Genomic DNA, 21,948 nt, shown 5'->3' with positions numbered 1-21,948 from the left:
TGAGGACCCAGATTGTTGGGGGCAATATGCTTACTCTCTGCTAAACTGCTTAGAGAGGGCTGTAAAGCACTGTGAAGCGGTATATAAGTCTAAATACTACTGCTATTGCTGTGTATTTATATAATTCCAGCAACCTGTACTATTCAGAGAATCATAATGCACAGGCTTAGTGAAGATGCCCAATCTTCCTCATTGATTGCTCTTAAGGATAGTCAATCTCTTTCTATTCATCTAGAAAGCTGCCACCAGAGACAAGGTGGAGAATTTATGACACGTTCAGATATCTTAAACTGTGCCTGCGCATCTCAAGATTAATGAACTAAATAATTAGGCTCTCTCACTACATGTTAGAGTTGAGCCGAACATCTCTCAATACTGGCCCATCACTATATTTTGGTACATAATTTTTATCTATTTTTAAGCATTATTTGTATAGCTATTTTGGAACTTTGATATTAATTTTGGCTGGATGAATTAAATGTTAGATCTGCAAATTGTGCAGTAGATGTGCCAAATACTCAGTTTCAGTAAATCACTAGTTCTAGGCTATCAACATGACATGCTGATAATATAGTAATGAAGCTGTTTGGACTGGATTACACTAAAATAACTTATTCACCCACTGTTGCCACTCACCAACTCATTTTATATTGGCCACACCATTTATCACATCATGAAAAATGCTGAAAGCAGATTGACCGAAGATGTGGTTAATACAGATCATGTTATGAAAATATGCTTGCAATTTCAGAGCCATCTTTTGTGAGAAGAGGAAATGATGGCATTTTATGCCAGGTGTCTGTCTGATCTACTTGGAAGGATCTCCATCAGCCTACATCTGCTTTTGACATTCAGGAAATTCAACCTGAAAATTCCATCATATCCTGTGGGGATTTATATATCTGGGTAATAATGCATGTTTGCTAAGGAAAGAAAAAAACCTAAAATAAACAAAGCTATACTCTACTGGAATGCCACAGAAATTATTCTACCTGACAGTTGTTGAAACAATAATAATCCTTAATCTCATGTGGCACAAAGAGCTACATTATGTCTCTAGAAAGCCAATGTTGGCAAGATGTTTCTATGTTTCTAAGATAGCAAACATACTGCCCTAAGACTCTATACTTGCAATTTGCTAAATAAACAATGTCTATACACTGCAAAAGGTTAAACATATTTACATATTTAAAGTTGTTATAGTTAAACACATTTAACATATTTACTATGTAATGCATGATCAGGATTGTCAGTTCAAACCACTGGGCATGACAGATAAATTGATTCATAATTTAGCACTAGAAACTAAGATTTTTAGATCTAATGCTTCTGTTAGGATTTATATTTCTCAAATGTTATTGTGCCCCTGCTTACTGTCTGAGGGCCACTCCAAATGGTAGGACTTCTACATCGTCACCTAAAACACGATCTAAGTATTGCCCACAAGATCATATGCTGCAACGTTCTACCTGTCAATGACTATTTCAGCTTCAATCGCAACAACACAAGAGCACGCAACAGATTCAAACTTAATATTAACCGCTCCAAACTTGACTGTAAAAAATATGACTTCAGCAACCGAGTTGTCGAAGTGTGGAACTCATTACCTGACTCAGTAGTGTCAACCCCTAACCCCAAACATTTTTCCCTTACACTATCCACGATTGACCTCTCCAGGTTCCTTAGAGGTCAGTAAGGGGCATGCATAAGTGCACCAGTGTGCCTTCCGTCCCCTTGTCTAATTGTCTCTCCTTATTTCATTTATCTTTTCTTCCTTTCAAATATGTTCACTTATACTTTTATATCTTTTCTTCTATTCTTTTCTTTTCTTATATTATTATATATCTTTCTTTTCAATGTGTATTATGTATTGGAATAAATAAATAAATAAATAAATAAATAAATAAATAAAGTCTTTATGTTTCTACGAATTCAGCTGCAAATTGTACATTCAGGCTCTTCTAATGTATATGGTTTAACATTCTGGCTATATTTAGCAAAGATGTTGCAGAATTATTCACATACATAAAACCAGGAAGTGTGATCACTGTCAAAATATAACATTATTGGCATTGCAGAATGAGATTACGCTTACGTTTCAGGATGTTTCTTTGTTCTAGTTCTTCGGAGGTGGGCCTTTGACTAAGCCTTCTGCAAAAAGGAAGACACACACATTTTTTCCTAGTTACAACAGCTTGTCATGAAGGCATAAGCTTAGAAAGAATCACTGCCGAAAAAATTTCTCAAATTACCAAATACAGTGACTTTACATGTTACTTTTAATACTGAACATGAGTAATTTGGATTTGCAAATAGATGCAACGTTACCATTTAGTGTTACTGAACTAGATGCGTGTATAGAAATCACATAAATTAAGCATATCATGAATTTTATAACTGTACTTGCTTATGAATATATACCAGTGATGGCAAACCTTTTTTGGTTTGCAGGTTAAAAGGGTGTGTGTGCATGTGCTAGCACCCGTGCACGTGTCCATACCTGTTCCCTCCCCCCCACATATGTACACCCCCCCCCCACGCTGCCCCAGCGCATACACACAATTCCACCCCCACCACCATCCTTGCACAGGCGCAAAGCCCTCACTGAAGCCTGGGATGGTGAAAAATCAGGCAAATGGGCAAACAAGAAGATTGGAAAAACAGACATGGTTTTCCCATTGTGCTGTTTTTCGCCCTCTGGAGCCTTCAGGTAAGCTTCCTGAAACCCTGGAGTGTGAGAAACAGCACAACAGGCAAACCGGAAGTCTGTTTTCTGAACTTCCGGTTTACCCCTTGGATGGTTTTTTGTACTCTGGGGCTTCAGGGCTCTAGAGGGCGGAAGGGCCTTCCCTGAGGCTGAAAATCAATGGCGAATGCACACATGTCCACTGGAGCTGACATAAGGCAATGCCTCATGTGCCTTCTGATATGGCTCCATGTGCCACCTGTGGCATGTGTGTCATAGGTTCGCCATCACCAAGATCTATACCATGGTACTGTCTTCAAAATGTGACTTGCATTTTTTGGAACTATCTACTTGAAATAAAAGAATAATCAAAATCTCAGTTCAGAAGATGTTACCAGGGGGTGAGGGGGAGTATATTGCACATCAGCTTAAAAAAAATCTGTTCTTTCAAGACAAAATTATCTTGGATTCATGGCATGTAGCATAACTGTTGTATCAAAAGAACCTGTGAATTGTATAATTGAGCAAAACATGCCTGTAATCATCTTTTTTTTTTTTTGCAAAGGGGATTGGGGGGCTTAGGTATTCAGCCTAGCTTGAATAGAACAAGTGTGAAGACCTGAGATTGAACTGCAGGATTGTAAATTAATTACCATAGCGGTCATTTATTTATTTCACATCACCTATTCAAAAAGCTGAGAAACCGTTTTTCCTATGCCTGAAGCGTCTTTATTAGCCTCCCTTTTTTCTCCCAGTCAATACCTCACTAGTTTTGTGCCGATCTGATGTCTGAGTTCCTGTCTCTCCTCTTCAGATGTTCTTGGTAAAATGTTTTTATCTTCCAGTTCTTTTTTGGATGGCCTGTTGCCAAGTTTGATTGCGAGAGTATCCCTACGATGGATTTTACTTGCTAAAGAGCCTGGATAGAGAATGATTTTTTTAAACATTAATTAATGCTCACACTTAAGCATATCAAGACAATCTGTACATGCATTTGAAAAAAACTGTTTCTAGCTTTTTGTCCCTTTTTGTAGGGCAATTTTAATTCATATCAAAATCATTTTTCCTTTATAAATATGTTAATGTCATTGCTTATTTAACCCCTATGACAATCATTAAGTGTTGTACCACATGATTCTTGACAAATGTATCTTTTTTCTTTTATATACGCTGAGAGCATATGCACCAAGACAAATTCCTTGTGTGTCCAATCACACTTGACCAATAAAATTCTATTCTATTCTATTCTATTCTATTCTATGTCTTAGAACTCATCTTCCAACTAAGGTAGAATTAGAACATTCGATCTCTCCCCCCACCCCCAAAAATGCTTATGAAATAATTTGATAGGAATATTCTAGTTAGCAATCTGGCGGATAACAGTATGGAGAGGGTGTCCTTGAGTCAATGTTGACTCCTGGAAACTACCTGGATAAGGCCCTTAAGTTTTCTTGAAAACATTTCAGAAGTGGTTTGCTATTAGCTGCTTCCTAGGACTGAGAGGAAGTGACTGGCCCAAGGTCACCCAGCTGATTTTTGTGCCTAAGACAGGACATGAACTCATGGCTTTCCATTTTCTAGGCTGAATTTTCTGCAGTTAGAAGCAGATGTGAGTCTCGCTAGCTACATCAGAATCTGCCCTCCCGGCTGTGTCCCATTTTGGCCAGCAGTGAACTGCAGGAGGCCATCCAAGCTGAAAACGAGCACAGACCTTCATGCTCCATTTTGGCCAGCAGTGTGCTGTAGGGAGCATCCATCCCTTCTCCCCTCCCTCCAGCCAGCACGCAGAAGAGAACTACAATGTTGATCTCTCAAAGAAATCCAGTTTTACACCCCTAGCTAGATTATAAGGAGAAAGTGGCAGCTTTATCTTTCAGCTCAACATAAGTTCCTATTTCCTTTAATACATAAATATTAAAGTTTAAAATTAAGATACTAGTATACATTTCCTTTTTGTCTTTGCTCTCATATAAATAAGCTGCTGTGATTAATGTGGCTAGGAGTGTAAGAATGTCCTTCGAATAAGAGAGATTCTTACATTCCTAGCTACGTTAATCACAGCAGCCAAAGGTGGTGGCTTTATTAGCCCTACATGGAGACGCGACTCATTAAATTAAAATCTTTTATGTGCACATCTACAATAAGAAAATGCAGCATTTGTGGGATAATCAGTGTGAATGAAACCAATGTTCCATTTGACGCTACGTGATTCCATCTTCATGGGTGGAGATTCCAAAGGAGGGAAGCGGAATATATATAAAACACATGTCAAATAATAAGGCTCGCAAATATGCATTGTGCCCCAAGAAATACATCCAATATATGAACTGGTGAGTTCACATACGTATTTCCCAATTTGCTTATTCAGGACAATATCAAGAACTTGGATCAAGCTCTCCAATAGGGACATTTAAATCCTACAACAAGTATGTAGCGTCTGTTGCCAATGCAATGAGAAATCATTTTCTAATGAAGGCAACAAGTCGATCGGCAACCTCCATTGTTCAGAAGTAAAACAAATTGCCCAGCATAAATTATTTCTTCGTGTAAAATGACAAATAGTTGCTTATCTAGTCCTCTTACTTTCACCGCTTGCATCTTCATCATCATCTTCATCATCATCTGTATAAAGTATAGGCCCATCTGAATCTGAGTCACTGGTATGATTATTTTTGTTGTTTCCAATTTCTGGATTTTCTTCAGAAGTTTCAGAATGTTCATCTGTCAGAAGAGGACTAGTTTGCTCAGGGATATCTTTTTCTTGCTCTTCTTTGATAGCAGAACTATTAGAAAAACAAATACAGAAGACCAATCAGACCTGAAATACAACCATCCAGGAAAAATATGTAAGATGATAATTTGTAAATAAACATCAATCAAGGTATAAGGCCTAAAACTATGCTCCCCACAGACTCAACGCATTTCAATTTTTCCCATACTCTGGCATATCAATATGATTGCTATTAGTTTTAGGAATTTTTCTTTAAATCCAAATTAAAAGCTTAAAATTTTAAAAATCAATCTTCCACTTATGAACAGAAGGTAAATTTCTAATGCTCGCAATGATACAGATGAATTTAAAAATAAAAATAAGTTCCTAAATCAGTCCTATATAATATTAAGTACATGTCTGACCAGCTTTAAGCTCATATAAAGCAACCTTCCTCCATCTGGTGGTTTTCAGGTAGACCATTTCATTCTTGATGCTAGTCAGAATGGCCTTTGACCATGTTTGCTAAGACTCTTGGGAGTTGTAGTATAATACATCTGGAGAATACTTGATTAGGAAAGGCTGATGAAAATCATTCCTGAAATTTTAAAGTAATTTATAATCAGAAGTACTGCCAAGAGCAGATAGGCTACAGAAAAATTAATTCCAACTGCTGCCACTTTATAGTGCTGCTGTAATTTTCATAATTTTTTTTCACTGTGGCTCCTTACCAATAGTAACTATAGTACTTAGATTTGTGTATCACTTCATAGTGCTTTACAGCACTCTCTAAGTGGTTTACGGAGTCTGCATATTGCCCCCTTCAATCTGGGTCCTCATTTTACCAACCTAAGAAGGATGGAAGGCTGAATCAACTTTGATCTGGTCAGGATGTTCAATGTTGAATTGTTCAGTGGCCTATATAATTTTATTACCTTCCATCAATTCCTAAGACTGCTAAAGTGCTCATTTGAAATATTCAGGAATATATAGATACCCATACTGTAAACAGTGTTTTTTTAAAGATGACAATCTTTTCCCAATTTATGTTGTCAGCCAACACAATCCCTTTTCTCTGTTTTACATCCAACTCACTACAACTTTCCTTCTTCAAAATCTTTATTCACTCTCCCTTAGGTAATCATTTCTCCTCATATGGAACATCCTTGATACTGGTCTTAGATGGATAATTATTGAGATACAAACATACGAAGCATACAAATAAATGAAGAAAAGTTGCTTTTAATATGCATAATAAACCTGCCACTGGAACAGAAATGGCACTTTCTCAACTGGTTCTGTAAATGACCAGGGAAAGACTGAATTTTCTCAACTGGTTCTGTAAATGATTAGGGAGGGGCTGAACTCATTTTAATTCCTCCTTTGATGCCTCACAAATGGGCTTGTTATTTATTTCCATTAGGTTTCTTTTCAACCTGCTACCTTATTTTCAATAAACGGAGTGCTAAACTGGATTCCACTTAGTACCTTCCTTCTTAATAATTGCTCAGGGTGCCATTTCAGCAGAGATTTTGAGAGCTATCCTGTCAAGATTTCCAAGCATCTCCAAAAGAGCTGTAACTTTGAAAACAAATTTGACCTTTAAATGGAATTAAATCAGTCCAACCAAGCCATCTTAATTTTCTTTTCCTTGTCTGCTTCGAAGTATGAAAATAGAAATTCAAAGTAGCAATTGAATTGCATTTACTCGTCTCTTCCTGTTTTGATACAAGTTCAAATTGAAAGCCAAGGTGTATAAAAGCCTACCTGAGTTGCTTCTCCATCTTCCCAAATGCATGAATACCCCAGAATTACAGAACTAGCTGAAAACATGTAGTCTTACCATTCTGTGTCTTCTCCCCCAATCTCCGGGCTATGGTCTAAGACAGCACTGCTTGAAGAGCTTTCACTGTCTGCTTCAGTTTTTATATGAAGATCGTTTAAATGTGTGCCAGGAACAGATGGGCCTGCTTCAATACTAACTGGCACGTGTTCTGTGCCTGAGAAGCCAGCGGGCTCACAGCCTGGAGACAAAGTTGGGATGGATGGAGGAAGAGGAGCTGGAACAGCAGGAGGAGGGGGAGGAACAATCATAGTGCTATTCTGGGTTGTGTCTTCAGCTTCAGGGACAAGATGGAGAGATTCTTCTGATTTAAAGAGTTCCACTTTGGTCTTTGAGGGCTCTACTGTTGTGCTGGAGGCAGAAGTAATGTCCCCATCAGATGGTGTTCGTGCCGTCACCTGTTTCCCAGGTTTCTTCTTATCCCTGGGAGTCCCTGTGCTGCTTTTGCTTGTTGTTGGTTCTCTAGACGTTTTAGGGCGAGATGATGTGGAAGAAGGAGATGATGTTTTGGAAGCATGTCCTTTCTTTAAATTAGAGGAAATAGCTGAAACGAGAGGGCAAAGGTTTTTTGTTGTAACAGAAGGTTTGTCTTAATCTACCTTATATTGCTAGACTTTCATCCTTAATATAGTGGTACCTTGGTACTCATCCTTAATTGGTTCTGGGAAGTGTTATGACTACCAAAACAAATTTTTCCCCATAAAGAATAATGTAGTGAATCACAATGGCTAGTTCTAGTTTACTTATTGAGTACCAAACAAACGATGAGTACTGGGACAAAACTTTCACATAAAAATAAGTTGAGTACCAAATTTGATAAGTTTCAAAGCAATTGAGTACCAAGGTACCACTGTAATGAAAAACCAGAAGGTAAATAAATGGTACTTACACCACTAATGTAGAAGTATGTAAATAATTACATATTAGCCTATGTAAGTAATATAATGTTCTTCCACTCTATTTACTCTGGAATATGATTTGACTAAAGCATAGATGTTGAGCTTTAGGCACTGCTGGGCTCTCAATACCAATCAGGATTTTAAATTACTTTGTGTTAAAATAACTTTTAAATTATAAACATGAAGAAATTAATATAATAAGGGCACGATTTCCCAACAAACTTTTTTTTGGGGGGGGGGAGTTGTGAAGCTTTGGTGTACATGTGCATAGTTATGACCCTGTGACATTAAAATTCAAGATACATTTTAAAATGTAAAGAGTCTATTGATCTGAGTTGTCGCTTGAATACAGTAAAAGGACCCAGCATTTTTTAAAAAAAAAAAATAACCTGCAACAATAACCTCTATGCGCAAGCAAAAAAAAAAACCATCAGCAAAGAACAACATGGTTGTTTTTGCTGAGCTTGCATTTGGCAAGCATGCTGGAAAAATAAAGCATGCCAAAGTTGTTGTTTGTTCTTGCTAAATAAGTGGAATGTCAATGACTACAGAAGAATTGGCAGAGTTGTTTTTTTTTAAAAAATATCTGAACAATAAAGTAATCTATTAGGCAATATGTGCTAATTCAAAGGAATGTGAAAGAGATATGTTTATGCTCTTTAATACAGTAGAAAGATCTCTGTTTCTTGGTTGGTTGATGGACTGGAGATAATTTTTTGATTACAGATCAATTTAAACTGATTTTTCAGATGTGAAAGCAGAGCTGAGTTTTTGAAATACGTATTAGCATATGTAAATAATGTACCGTAAGTAATATAATAGCAATGCTCTTTCCCTCTGCTACTAGAGCGATCAACCATTGGAACAGCTTGCCTGTGGAGGTTAAGAGTACTTCAACACTTGAGACTTTCAAAGGGGGACTGGACGGCCATTAGTCCTAAATAGTGTAGGGACTGCCATTTGAGTGGGGGATTGGACTAGATCAGTGTTTCCCAACCTTGGCCACTTGAAGATATCTGGACTTCAACTCCCAGAATTCCCTAGCCAGCATTCGCTGGCTGGGGAATTCTGGGAGTTGAAGTCCAAATATCTTCAAGTGGCCAAGGTTGGGAAACACTGGACTAGATGACCAAAAGATCCCTTCCAACTCTAATAAAAATCTAATCTAATTTATTTACTCTAGAATATGATTTGACTAAAGCATAGATGATGAGCTCTAGGCACTGCTGGGCAGTCAGGAACAATCAGGATTCTTAATTACTTAATGTTACAATAAATTTTAAACTATAAACATGAAGAAATTAATAGAGCAATGGCATGTTCGAAAGCATCTCATTTTCTGCCCTTTTGATACATCCCATTTATGGATTTGGGATAAAAAACAAGGGAGCAGCAACCAGTCTCGCATTCAAATTGTTTCTTTTAGTGAGTACAGTACAACTGAAACTTTTTGTTCTGTTGGGACATAACTAACTTAAAACGCTTTGTGGAATCTTTTTCTAGGATAAGCTTAAAAACAAAATATGTTTCCCACTGTGTGTGTGTATAAATTTATATACACGCATACACTAATTATGAGCTTCTTATTGAAATCTGGGATTTTTAAACATCAAACTGAGAGTTTTCTCAACCTGATTATTCCTAAGGCATTTTTGAAAGTCAGATTAATAAATATTTGTGATAGAATCAAAAGTACAGAAACAATAAAAAGAACCATATCATCTTTTAAATTATCTTTTAACTATTTTCAAGTTCATTTATAAAATTCATTTAAGTCTAAACTGTATTTGATAGAAATAATTATAGTTTGGACATACAGAATGTAAAAGAGGAACAAATTGCAAACCAAATACGTGAAGGATGAGTTGATATATTGAGTGGAAAGATAAAGCAGAGAAAACCATGGATGTGTAGAGTTTCACTCAGGAAGAGTGAAATGAAGATTATAAATCAATGTATAGACATGATAGAAGCAAGGATGGTTTGCAAAAAGACATGAATAATAAATAATAAATCAGCTTACTGTTTTATAGTGTTTCTGTACCTGCCAAAATCCCAGGTTTGAGACCTGAGCATTGCCTGATGGGTTGAGCTCCCCGTCCTTACCCTAGTTCCTGCCAACCCAGCGGCTCAAAAGCATGCAAATGTGAGCAAATAAATACTGTATTTTTTGGAGTATAAGATGCACCAGAGTATTAGATGCACCTTTGTATTTGGGTAGGAAAATAGGGGGGGGGGGAATCTGATACCAGGTATTCATCTGGCTAACGTCCTGGTCAGCTTCAGCACATTATTTTATTTAATTTATAAATTATTTATATTATTTTTAGGGCTTTAAAAAATTTTATTTGGAGCAAGTAGCAATGAAAAAAATCCTGCAAAGATTTAGATCTGCAAAACAACGATCCCTTCTTCAGAGAGAGTAGCAATAAAAGCCTGTAAGATTGTTAGCTCCTCATTAGGGCTGCAAAAAACATTCTTCGGAGCAAGTAGCAATGAAAAAAAGCCTGCAAACCAGGAAGATCGTTAGTGCCCCATTAGGGCTGGGGGAAAAAAGCTTTTAAAAGCTACATTATTTTATTTATTTATTGGATTTATATGCCGCCCCTCTCCGTAGACTCGGGGCGGCTAACAACAGTAATAAAAACAGCATATAAACAATCCAATATTAGAACAGTTAAAAACCCTTATTATAACACCAAACATACATACAGACATACCATGCATAAAATTGTAAAGGCCTAGGGGGAAAGAGTATCTCAGTTCCCCCATGCCTGGCGGCAGAGGTGGGTTTTAAGAGGCTTAAGAAAGGCAAGGAGGGTGGGGGCAATTTTAATCTCTGGGGGGAGTTGGTTCCAGAGGGCCAGGGCCACCACAGAGAAGGCTCTTTCCCTGGGTCCCACCATGTGACATTGTTTAGTTGACGGGACCCGGAGAAGACCCATTCTGTGAGACCTAACTGATTGCTGGGATTCGTGTGGCAGAAGGCGGTCCCTGAGATAATCTGGTCTGGTGCCATGAAGGGCTTTATAGGTCATAACCAACACTTTGAATTGTGACTGGAAACTGATCGGCAACCAATGCAGACTGCGGAGTGTTGGTGTAACATGGGCATATTTGGGAAATCCCATGATTGCTCTCACAGCTGCATTCTGCACGACCTGAAGTTTCTGAACACTTTTCAAAGGTAGCCCCAAGTAGAGAGCATTACAGTAGTCGAGCCTCGAGGTGATGAGGGCATGAGCGACTGTGAGCAGTGACTCCTGGTCCAAAAAGGGCTGCAACTGGTGCACCAGGCAAACCTGGGCAAACGCCCCCCTCGCCACAGCCGAAAGATGTTTCTCTAATGTGAGCTGTGGATCGAGGAGGACACCCAAGTTGCAGACCCTCTCTGAGGGGGTCAATAATTCCCCTCCCAGGGTAATGGACGGACGGATGGGATTGTCCTTGGGAGGCAAAACCCACAGCCACTCCGTCTTATCAGGGTTGAGTTTGAGTCTGTTGACACCCATCCAGACCCCAACAGCCTCCAGACACCGGCACATCACTTCCACTGCTTCATTGACTGGACATTATAAGACTCAACCAAATTTTCAGCCTCTTTTAGGGGGGAAAAGTGTGTCTTATACTCCAAAAAATATGGTAGGTACTATTTCAATGGGAAGGTAACAGTACTCCATGACGTCATGTTGGCCATATGAACGTGGAAACGACTTTGGACAGTGTTAGCTCAAAGGCCCCTGAAAAGGAGATGAGCATCTCCCCCCCAATATTTGGCAACATTTGGCGGAGTACAATTCACAGGGACTCCTCCCCTATACAGAACTGGCTTTCTACTCTGCTATTGTATTTTCAGATGAGCTATTGCTGATTGAGAGGGGTAGAAATAAATAGTATTCTTACAAGCATTTTTAGGTTAAAAGAACTTAATACAGAAACCACCAAATAAGCTCTTGCATCTGGCTGCTGTACAGGAAGCCCCAAGTTATCCACCCACACATTATGGAGACAGTGGATAAGACAACAAGATTTAATAATACTCATTCACAGCCAACTAATGTTATATGCTTGTGCGGGTTTTTTTTCATTTTTATGCAGCTGTAGCTTTTGTTCAGCTTTGCACAAATTATCTGGGAAATATCATTTCCTATTAGACTTGAAGGCTCAACACTATTTTGTGAGCCAAGGTGAGCTGAAAAACACAGACAAGGGCAATTATGAGGGTCGCCCAGAAAATAATGCACCATGGTTTTTTTCTTAGCCTACAGTAATGGTGCAAATGCGAAAATTTAGATATACATTATTTGAATTGTCAGGAGTGCATGTGTAAATTTTGCATTTCTTCAGACAGATAGCGTAGCTGCAGGCAGTGTTTCATAATGGCATCTGCAAGTGATATACGTTACAAGCAGTGTGTCGTCATTTAATTTCTCACTGCGGAGAAAGAAACTTTTGGGAATATTCACAAACGTTTGTATAGAGTTTATGGAGAATCTGCAGTCGATAGAAGTATGGTTAGTCGCTGGGAATAGAGGGTGAAGCAATTAAAAGATGGTTCGGCAGAGCTCCAAGGCTTCGTGACCAGGAGTGGTACCAACAGGGCATACACGCCCTTGTGCCTTGCGGGAGGAAGGCCATAGAACATGATGGAGATTATGTGGAAAAATAGGGTGTGTAGAAGAAACATCATTCTTTCTTGTGTGTAAGTTTCACTGTGTTCAATAAATAATTGTTGAAGAAAAAAAATGTGGTGCATTACTTTCTGGGCGACCCTCGTAATATGTTAGATCAGCGTTTCCCAACCGGTGTGCCGCGGCACAGTAGTGTGCCGCGAGACACTGGCAGGTGTGCCGCAGAGCTACGGAAGCTCCAGCTGGGCAGGGCGCTGCCGGTGCCGACCTGGAGCGCCCGCTCGCAGCTGTCCCCCGGCTCCTGCCCGATGCCGCGGTTTCCGGCGCTCTCCTGCTGAGCCCCAAAGAAGGAAGGCAGGAAGAAGAAGGAGAGCTTCGTTCTTCGTGCCTTTTTCCCACCTTCCTTCTTTGGGGCCTAGCAGGAGAGCGCCGGAAACCACGACATCGGGCAGGAGAGGACAGGAGAGAGCGCGGGCCGGGCCGGGGCGCAGAGGCGGGCCGGGGCTGGGGAGCGCGCGGGGGTTGCCCTTTTGGTTTGGAGCTGCAAGCGCGGCTCCCCGAGGCAGGCGGGCAGGCAGCTTCCCTCCCTGCGCCTTTCCCTTTCCCAGCTGCAGCCGCACCCCCCCGGTCCCCCCGCCAGTGCCCTCCCGCCGGGCCCTGGCGTCGGCGGCAAGTGTCCTTTGGGGCCCGGCGGGAGGGCACTGGCGGGGGGAGTGGGGGGGTGGCTGCAGCGGCCGCAGGCAGTCGCGGGGAGATGGCGGCGGCGAGAGGGAGCTCCAGGCGGCGGGAGCTCTCTCTCTCTCAGCTGACTGCAAGTGGGAGCTCTGACGGTGGCGATTGGACGTGCTGCTGGACGCCGTACTGCTGGCGCTGCGGGCTTGGCATATATGGCGTCCAACAGCACGTCCAGCTGCCGTCAGGGCTCCCGCTTGCAGTCAGCTGAGAGAGAGAGAGAGAAAGAAAGAAAGAGAGACATATAAGAGAGGCAGAGAGAGAGACAGCAAGAGAGGCAGAGAAAGAGACAGAGAGAGAAAGAGAGGCAGCAAGAGAGGCAGAGAAAGAGAGACATAGCAAGAGAGGCATAGAGAGAGAGAAAGAAAGAGAGACATAGCAAGAGAGAAAGAGAGACATAGCAAGAGAGGCAGAGAGAGAAAGAGAAAGAAAGAGAGACATAGCAAGAGAGAAAGAGAGACATAGCAAGAGAGGCAGAGAGAGAGAAAGAAAGAAAGAGAGACATAGCAAGAGAGACAGAGAGATAGCAAGAGAGGCAAAGAAAGAGACATATAGCAAGAGACAGTGAAAGAGAGAGAGAGAGCAAGAAAGAGAGAAAAAAGCAAGAAAGAGATAGCAAGAGAGAAAGACAGAGGAAGGGAAGGAGGGAGAGAGAAAGAGCAAAAAAGAGAGGAAGAAAGAGGGATGGAGAGAGAGAAAGAAGGGAAGGAAGGAAAAGAGAGAAAGAGGGAGAAATAGAGCGAAAGGGAGGAAGAGAGAGGGTTTTTTTGTCCAAACTTTTCTTTAGCCCACCCCCCACCCCCCACCCCCCCTTTCAATGTTCCCCAGGATTTTGAAAATATGAATAATGTGCCGCGGCTCAAAAAAGGTTGGGAAACACTGTGTTAGATAACATAAACTCCACAGAGAGAATGTGAACACTGCAACATTTAAAGCAAGCAATAAAGCAACACGGATTCAGAGCCACGTGTGATACTTACCAGCTTCTCGAGTCCCACTGCGGCTTGTTGGCTTGGCAGGTGGGGCAGAGGTCTGCTTGGAAGGTGACTTGCCCTTTCTTTTAGCATGTGGCACTTCATTAGTTTTATGGCTAGTTGTAGCAGCAGCAGTGGTTTTTGGAGGAATGGCTGCCTTTTTAGCTTTAGGCTTAGGTTTAGGAGGAGGTGGTGGCAGAGGAGAAGGAAGAGGAGAAACAGACACGGCCGGTGTTTCAAGACCTTTAGGAAGAGGCTTATCTACAAATAAGAAAGTGAACACAAGCAACTGACATACGGACAACAGGGATAAACTAGACCAGGGGTCTCCAATCTTAGCAACTTTAAGACGTGTGGACTTCAACTCCCAGAATTCTCCGGTCAGCACCTTCCTCCAATGAAGGGAGATCAAATTTTTATTTATTTATTTATTTATTTATTTATTTATTTATTTATTCATTCATTCATCCATTCATCCATTCATTCATTTGTCCAATACACAATACATATGGAAGAGAATAGACATGAAGTAATATATATATAAAGATAATATGTAAAAATAGAGGAGAAGATATATGAAAGGAAGAAAATATATATGATATATGAGATAAAGGAAAGACAATTGGACAGGGGACGAAAGGCACATTAGTGCACTTATGTACGCCCCTTACTGACCTCTTAGGAACCTGGAGAGGTCAATCGTGGATAGTCTAAGGGAGAAATGTTGGGGGTTAGGGGTTAACACTATTGAGTCCGGTAGTGAGTTCCACGCTTCGACAACTCGATTGTTAAAGTCATATTTTTTACAGTCAAGTTTGGAGCGGTTAATATTAAGTTTGAATCTGTTGCGTGCTCTTGTGTTGTTGTGGTTGAAGCTACTAACAGTTTAGTTGGCTGGAGCTGGCTGGAGAATTCTGGGAGTTGAAGTTCACACATCTTACATTTGCTAAGTTTGAAGTCCTCTGAACTAAACAAAGAAACAGATTTCTTCCTGCTGCTCTGCTTTCTTAAGAATAAGGAATGCTTTTGTTTTAAAAAATTGAAGGGGCACCAAACTACACTTTACCATCTAGTGCAGATTTCAATAGAGTGTTCAGAATGGCTCTCAAAATGCAATCCTTCCTTCAATGAAGGGAGATCAAATCTACTAACAGCTTGGGGCAGAAGCCACTATTTTAAAATATGTCTTCTAAGCTATCCTAACTCAATTTCCCAACTTTTGGTCACCAACCTGAGAAAGATGAGCAGCATTCTCATTAAGAAAAGTTAGTAGATGAAGGCAAGCATATACAGTGTGGTTAAGTAAAACACCCATTTTGCCCTAATGGCTTTAAGCAAAACAGTTCCATTTTTTGGAAGGGAAAGATTTTATTTATTTATTTATTATTTATTTGTTTGTCAAACGTGTATAAGATAGCAGGTATAGGTATAAACATAAACATGAGCAAAGTAAGCACAGATAAATGAGGACAATAGGACAGTAAGACAGGGACTGTAGACACAATGGTGCGCTTATGCACGCCCCTTATAGACCTCTTAGGAATAGGGTGAGGTCGATTGTAGACAGTTTAAGGTTAAAGATTTGGGGTTTGGGGAAGAAACCACATAATCAGGTAATGTATTCCAGGCATTGATCACTCTGTTGCTGAAGTCGTATTTTCTGCAATTGAATTCATTTACAAGAAGTTCTCGACTTAAAACAGTTCACTTAAGTGGCTGTTCGAAGTTAACATTGGCATTGAAAATAAATGACTTATGACTGTTTTTCACACTTATGACTGCTGTAACAGCCCCATGGTCATGTGATCAAAATTCAGATGCTTGAGAACTGACCCACATTTATGACAGCTGCCGGATCATGAAGTCATGTGATCACATCTTGCAGCTTTCTGACAAGCAAAGCCAATGGGGAAGCCGGATTCACTTAACAATTAGCGTTACAGCTGCAATGATTCAATGAACAAATGTGGCAAGAAAAGGGAAAAACTTACTTAGCAAATTTCTCACTTAGCAACATAAAGTTTGAGCTCAATTGTGGTCATACATTGAGGACTATTTTTATAATATAAGTTTTTGTAAGAAGTTCCGAGCCAAGAAAAGGTAAAGACAATGATCATTATGATAGCTTTCATTTATATTTACAATATTGTTTTGATTCTACTATGGATAATATTTGTGTGTGTGTGTGTGTACACACACACACACACACACACACACACAAATATTAAGAAAAGCTGATCAGATTTATAAATAAAAAATCAAGGACAAACTTCTTAATTGAGTATGTTATCAATAAACATTTACCTAAAATAACCAGCAAATGAATTTTTTATTTCTGGTTCAAGAAAATAGCTTCCTTTTCTTTTTGTTGATTGTCATGAAGACTACTACTCAAACACAGAAAGCATTCCTAAGCATTTATTGTATAAGCTTCAGAAGGATGGTTTCTAGAGCTGTTTAGATGTAAAAGCTTTCCTTTGAAGTCTTTTTTCCTGTACCAGCCTATTAAGCTTGAATCACCTATGCTCTTAATATAATTAGAACTACTAATGGGGGGGAGGGGTGGTACTCAATGAATCACAGAGCAATGGCACTGAAGAAATTCATGTCATCTGCTTGACATCAAGCAAATGTACGAAATTATAACATGATATCATTATGAAAAATGAAGTAAATTGCAGCAAAAATATGCAAAATTGCATTGAGGTGAAAGAAATGAGGATTTACAGTAGCTGCATTTGTTCTGTTCTTTGCCTTTTTCAATGCATAATCTGGCATTTTGTTATGTATAAAGCTGTCCTGATATCAGTACAGAACAGGGCTATCAAACTCCTGGCTTATAGGTCAGAAGTGTCATGTGCTGGCCACGCCCACACCTGGTTTAGCAAAAGGGAAAGAAGTTCTGATATGTCATGTGACAACGACGTTTTACACTCCTGGTATAGATAATAATAATAATACATTATTAGATTTGTATGCTGCCCCTCTCCAAGGATGTACGTCCATGAACAGAATTGCAGCCATGTTTTAACGTCTAACTTTGTTCGAGAGAAAACATTAGAAGTACACACTTTAAAAAATTAAAATGAGCAAAGCAGCACATTAACCTGCATGAATATTGGCTAAAATAGGAAAGATTTTCTTTTCTTTTTATGGGTATAAATCATCTCGTAACAGATCACCTAACTCTACAGCAGCTAACAGCAAGTCCCATAGGAAATATGTGTGCTTTTATGTACAAAGGTATTTTGACATTGCCTAAGAAAAACTAGGATAAAACTAGCAGATTATTTTATTCTATGTTAACTCCCCAAATATACATCTTAAGATTCTGAGCTTTGCCTTCCTTCATTTGAGTTCTGCCTTCAAATCAATCACAATGACATGGATAAGAAGTCATGATAACTCATAAATGGCACGTTAGTGAGAACATGCGTTAATCAACTAATGCAAGAATGGAAAAAGAGTAGATATTCCTGAAATACATCAAGTCTCCTTATCCCCACCCCACCCCACTCTCCATCTACTGTTTTCAAAAAAATAGCATGACAGCTTTTTTAAAAACAGTATTATTGATATCCAGCTTTCTTATTTTTATCCTCCTATTTTATCCCAAATAATTTTGGGTGAAACTGTATGCTAACCTGATAGATAGAAACTGCTCACCCCTGAACTTCACTGCTGAATAAGACTTCAAACCTGGGGAAGGGGGACATGGCCAATTGCGGCGACATGGAATCTCCGCACTCTCCTTGGATTGAGATGGATAATAAAATTAAAACTGAAATGTAATTTAGGTTATTATTCTATTGTCTTTAAGCGATAAGATATGTATATTGATTTCTATTGAAGGTATAGGTGATGTATGTTGTTTGTTTGGAGAAATAAAAAATAAACTTTACTATGAAGACTTCAAACCTGGTTTGAACTACATCCCATAGATGCTTGTTATGTAACACTCAAAGTTCCATGTAGTATTTAGGATGGAGTTCCCAAACCTTTCCAGCTTCACGGATCGGTGGAGGGGGTGGGAGAGCGGATGGTTCTGTGCGTGTGACTGGTAAGAGTACATGCAGCTCCATTTACACGCACCTGCCACTCATGCAAATTGAGCACATGGGCACGTACTGCTGGCACAAGTGGGGACGCATGTGACCAGGTATGCACTCGCCCACTGTTTCTGCAGTCCAATTACTGTTTCTTCATGGCCAGTGATGGGCTCCTACAGGTACGGTCAGGTAGACAGAACCAGTAGAAAAAATTTGGTCAGGTACGCAGAACCGGTAGAAAATTTTTTCTTTTTTTTCTTTTTTTACCTTTCTGGGCTCTGGGTATGTTTTCCCTATCACACTAAATGAAGTTGAATGTGTATAATTTTAGAAAAGCTGTGTGTGCATGTGTGTGTGTACATACACATACAGTTTATATAGTAGATAATGTATATTTCTGTGTGCCTGTGTGTAATATGTATGTACACAAATGGCATATATACATAGAATTAAGTAGTATATTTGGATGTTAATTAATAGTAAACAGGGAAATTTTATCTCTGAGTTGAGGTGAGACCAAGCACCCTAACCCAAACCCTTGACGTGAGTGATGTCAAGTTGTCCACCTTTAAGCCAGTCACATGACCTTTAAGCTATCCTCCAGTCACATGATAATCAAGCCACTACCATCTGGTCACATGGCTGGCAAGCCACACCCACAAAATAAGCCACGCACACTGGGTGGTAGTATAATTTTTTGTAGCCTTCACTCCTTATAGCTGTGGCCCGTATGTTGGGGACCCCCTGCTGTAGGATAATCAGAAATCTGCTCTTTGTCTAAGACAGTGATGGCGAACCTATGACACGCGTGTCAGCACTGACACACGTAGCCATTTTCGGTGACACGTGGCCGCCGGAGAAACAGGGAGCTTTAGGGAGTGCAATTGCAACCGCAATTATTATTATTATTTTTCCTCTCCCCTTAATTAAGAGGCCGGGCGATTTTCGGCCGGCCGATATTTGTGATGGCTGGGAGGGGCGAAAACACCGCCTCCCAGCCTGGCGCGCCTGCGCAGAGCGCAGGCTCACCCACACGCTGCCTTTGGCAGCACAAGCATGCATGTCCAGCCGGGGGAAGAATCGCCCCAGCCGGACATCAGTTTCAGCTTGGGGGGGGGGGCGCCGCCTCCCAGCTGATTGGCACGGTGCCAAGCGTCGGAGCCCACCACAAACGGTGGTTGGCTCGCAGGGGCCGCTGGGAGTGAGGGGAGGGGTTGCAGCCCTATTTCAGGGTCTGCACCCCTCGCCCTCGCCCCTCTGCTCCCTGCTCGCCTTCCAGAACGGTGTTATAAAGGGAGAGAGGGAGAAAGAGAGGGAGGGGAAGAGTGGAAGGAAGGAAAAGAGAGAGAAAGAGAAAAAAGTGGAAGGAAGAGAAAGAAAGGAAGGGAGAGAGAGAAAGAGAAAAAAGTGGAAGGAAGAGAGAAGGAAAGAAAGGAAGGGGGAGAGAGAGAAAGAGTGAGAGAGAGAAGATAGGAAGAGAGAGAGAGAGAGAGAAATGATAGAATAAGAGGGAGAAAAAAAGAGAAATGAGAAAATGATTGAGACAGAGAATGACAGGAAAGAGAGAGAAAGAGAGAGAGAAGTGACTCTTGATTTAAAGCATATGGTGAAAGCACTTAAATAATAACAGAGAAAAAAAACCCAACCCTCACCTGTTTTTATTAATAATTATGTTTTTGAATTTGCTGGTTGTTTTAGTTTTAATAGTAATAGAGTTTGGTTTTGTTTTATTATTAATTTCTTTTAATAAAAAAGAAGGGATTTATTATTTATTTATATTTATATTTATTTATTTGTTTGTTTATCTACCTATCTACAAAATACCAACCTTCAATTGAAGATTTAGCCAATGAAATTCAGCAACAAAAAAGTCACTAAATCAGTGATGGCAAACCTGTGGCAGTCCAGCTGGACTGCCACAGGTTCGCCATCACTGGAAGAATTCCCCCTCCCCCTCACTTATCTTAGTTCATGGCACCCCACACAAGTTAAATAACAGCAAGACCAACAAAAGAAACCAACTGACAGATTAACAACGAAGTCACTAAGTAGGTACCGTATTTTTCGCTCTATAAGACGCACCTGCTGATAAGACGCACCTAGTTTTTAGAGGAGGAAAATAGAAAAAAAATATTTTGAGCCAAAAAGTAGGCTAAAATATTTATTACAATAACACTGCCCTAGGGGAATTGGGAAAATATACAAACAAGCCCCCCTCTCTCTTTCTTTCTTTCTTTCTTTCTATCTCTCCCTCTTTCTCTCTACCTTTCTTTCTCTTTCTCTCTCTCCCTTTCTCTGTCTCTCTCTTTCTTTCTCTCTGTCCCTCTCTTTCTTTCTCTCTGTCCCTCTTTCTTTCTCTCTGTCCCTCTTTCTTTCTCTCTGTCCCTCTCTTTCTTTCTCTCTGTCCCTCTCTTTCTTTCTCTCTGTCCCTCTTTCTTTCTCTCTGTCCCTCTCTTTCTTTCTCTCTGTCACTCTCTTTCTTTCTCTCTGTCCCTTTCTTTCTCTCTGTCCCTCTTTCTTTCTCTCTCTTATCTCTATTTCTCTCACTCACTCTCTTTGTATCTCTCTCTTTCTCTCTCTCCCTCTTTCTCTCTCCCCCTTTCTATCTCTCCTCTCCCTTTCTCTGTCCCTCTATTTCTTTCTCTCTGTCCCTCTATTTCTTTCTCTCTGTCCCTCTTTCTTTCTCTCTGTCCCTCTCTTTCTTTCTCTCTGTCCCTCTCTTTCTTTCTCTCTGTCCCTCTCTTTCTTTCTCTCTGTCCCTCTTTCTTTCTCTCTCTTATCTCTCCTTCTCTCACTCACTCTCTTTGTATCTCTCTCTTTCTCTCCTTTTCTATCTCTCCCTCTTTCTCTCTCCCCCTTTCTATCTCTCCTCTTCCTTTCTCTCTCTTCCTTTCTCCCTTATTTTTTCTGTTTTTCTGCTGTGGGCGGTTTAGGGCCCCTCAAACCCCGACGACCTCGCCCCTGGATCCTGGCCGGGACAGGGCAGCTTCCTCTGACAGGCGCCGCGCGGGGCCGAGGGGGCTCAGCAGGAGGCGCAGCGGCGGGCGGAGAGAGGGAAGCGGGGACAGCGGCGTCCCTCCTGGCCTTGGCGGGCCGCCCGACCCTCCCCACCTCCTGCAAACGCGGCGGGCGGCGGGGGGAGAGCGAAGAGCCGGCTCCGGCGGGCGCGGGGCTTGGCTGGCTGGCGGGGGGAGCGCCGCTGGTGGTGCGAAGGGAGACCCTCCTCCGGGAGGGAGGGGGCCAGGCAGCAGCTAGCCAGCCGAGTTCGCAGCCAAACTTTGCACAGGCGGCGGCCAGCTGCGAGCGACTGGCTGGGTTTTGGGTCTTCGAGACCTCCCCGCCTCCTGAAGCGATTCCCGTAGCCTTCCCAAAGGCTCGGAACCGCCAACGCTCCTCCGGTGCCGCTCCGCCTCCTAAACCTGCG

General features: G+C 40.9%; 1 protein-coding gene across 2 annotated transcripts in view; it reads right to left on the bottom strand.

Moving 5' to 3' along the window:
• Window positions 1-21,948, bottom strand: part of PHACTR2 (phosphatase and actin regulator 2) — a 73,810-nt gene that overhangs the window by 8,987 nt on the left and 42,875 nt on the right. Inside the window, exons 5-9 of one of the 2 annotated variants that reach the window (XM_070733656.1) lie at window positions 14,482-14,736; window positions 7,240-7,783; window positions 5,270-5,469; window positions 3,449-3,605; window positions 2,096-2,151 (exon numbers count right to left, since the gene is read on the bottom strand). In XM_070733656.1, the coding sequence (XP_070589757.1) occupies window positions 2,096-2,151; window positions 3,449-3,605; window positions 5,270-5,469; window positions 7,240-7,783; window positions 14,482-14,736 (1,212 nt within the window). The remainder of the gene's footprint in view (window positions 1-2,095; window positions 2,152-3,448; window positions 3,606-5,269; window positions 5,470-7,239; window positions 7,784-14,481; window positions 14,737-21,948) is intronic. The other variant, XM_070733657.1, reaches the window with a different exon arrangement.

Source organism: Erythrolamprus reginae, chromosome 1 (genome assembly GCF_031021105.1).
Source record: "Erythrolamprus reginae isolate rEryReg1 chromosome 1, rEryReg1.hap1, whole genome shotgun sequence".
Lineage (NCBI taxonomy): Eukaryota > Metazoa > Chordata > Lepidosauria > Squamata > Dipsadidae > Erythrolamprus > Erythrolamprus reginae.
The sequence above is the reverse complement of the archived record's forward strand: the minus strand, read 5'-3'. Positions and strand labels throughout refer to the sequence as shown.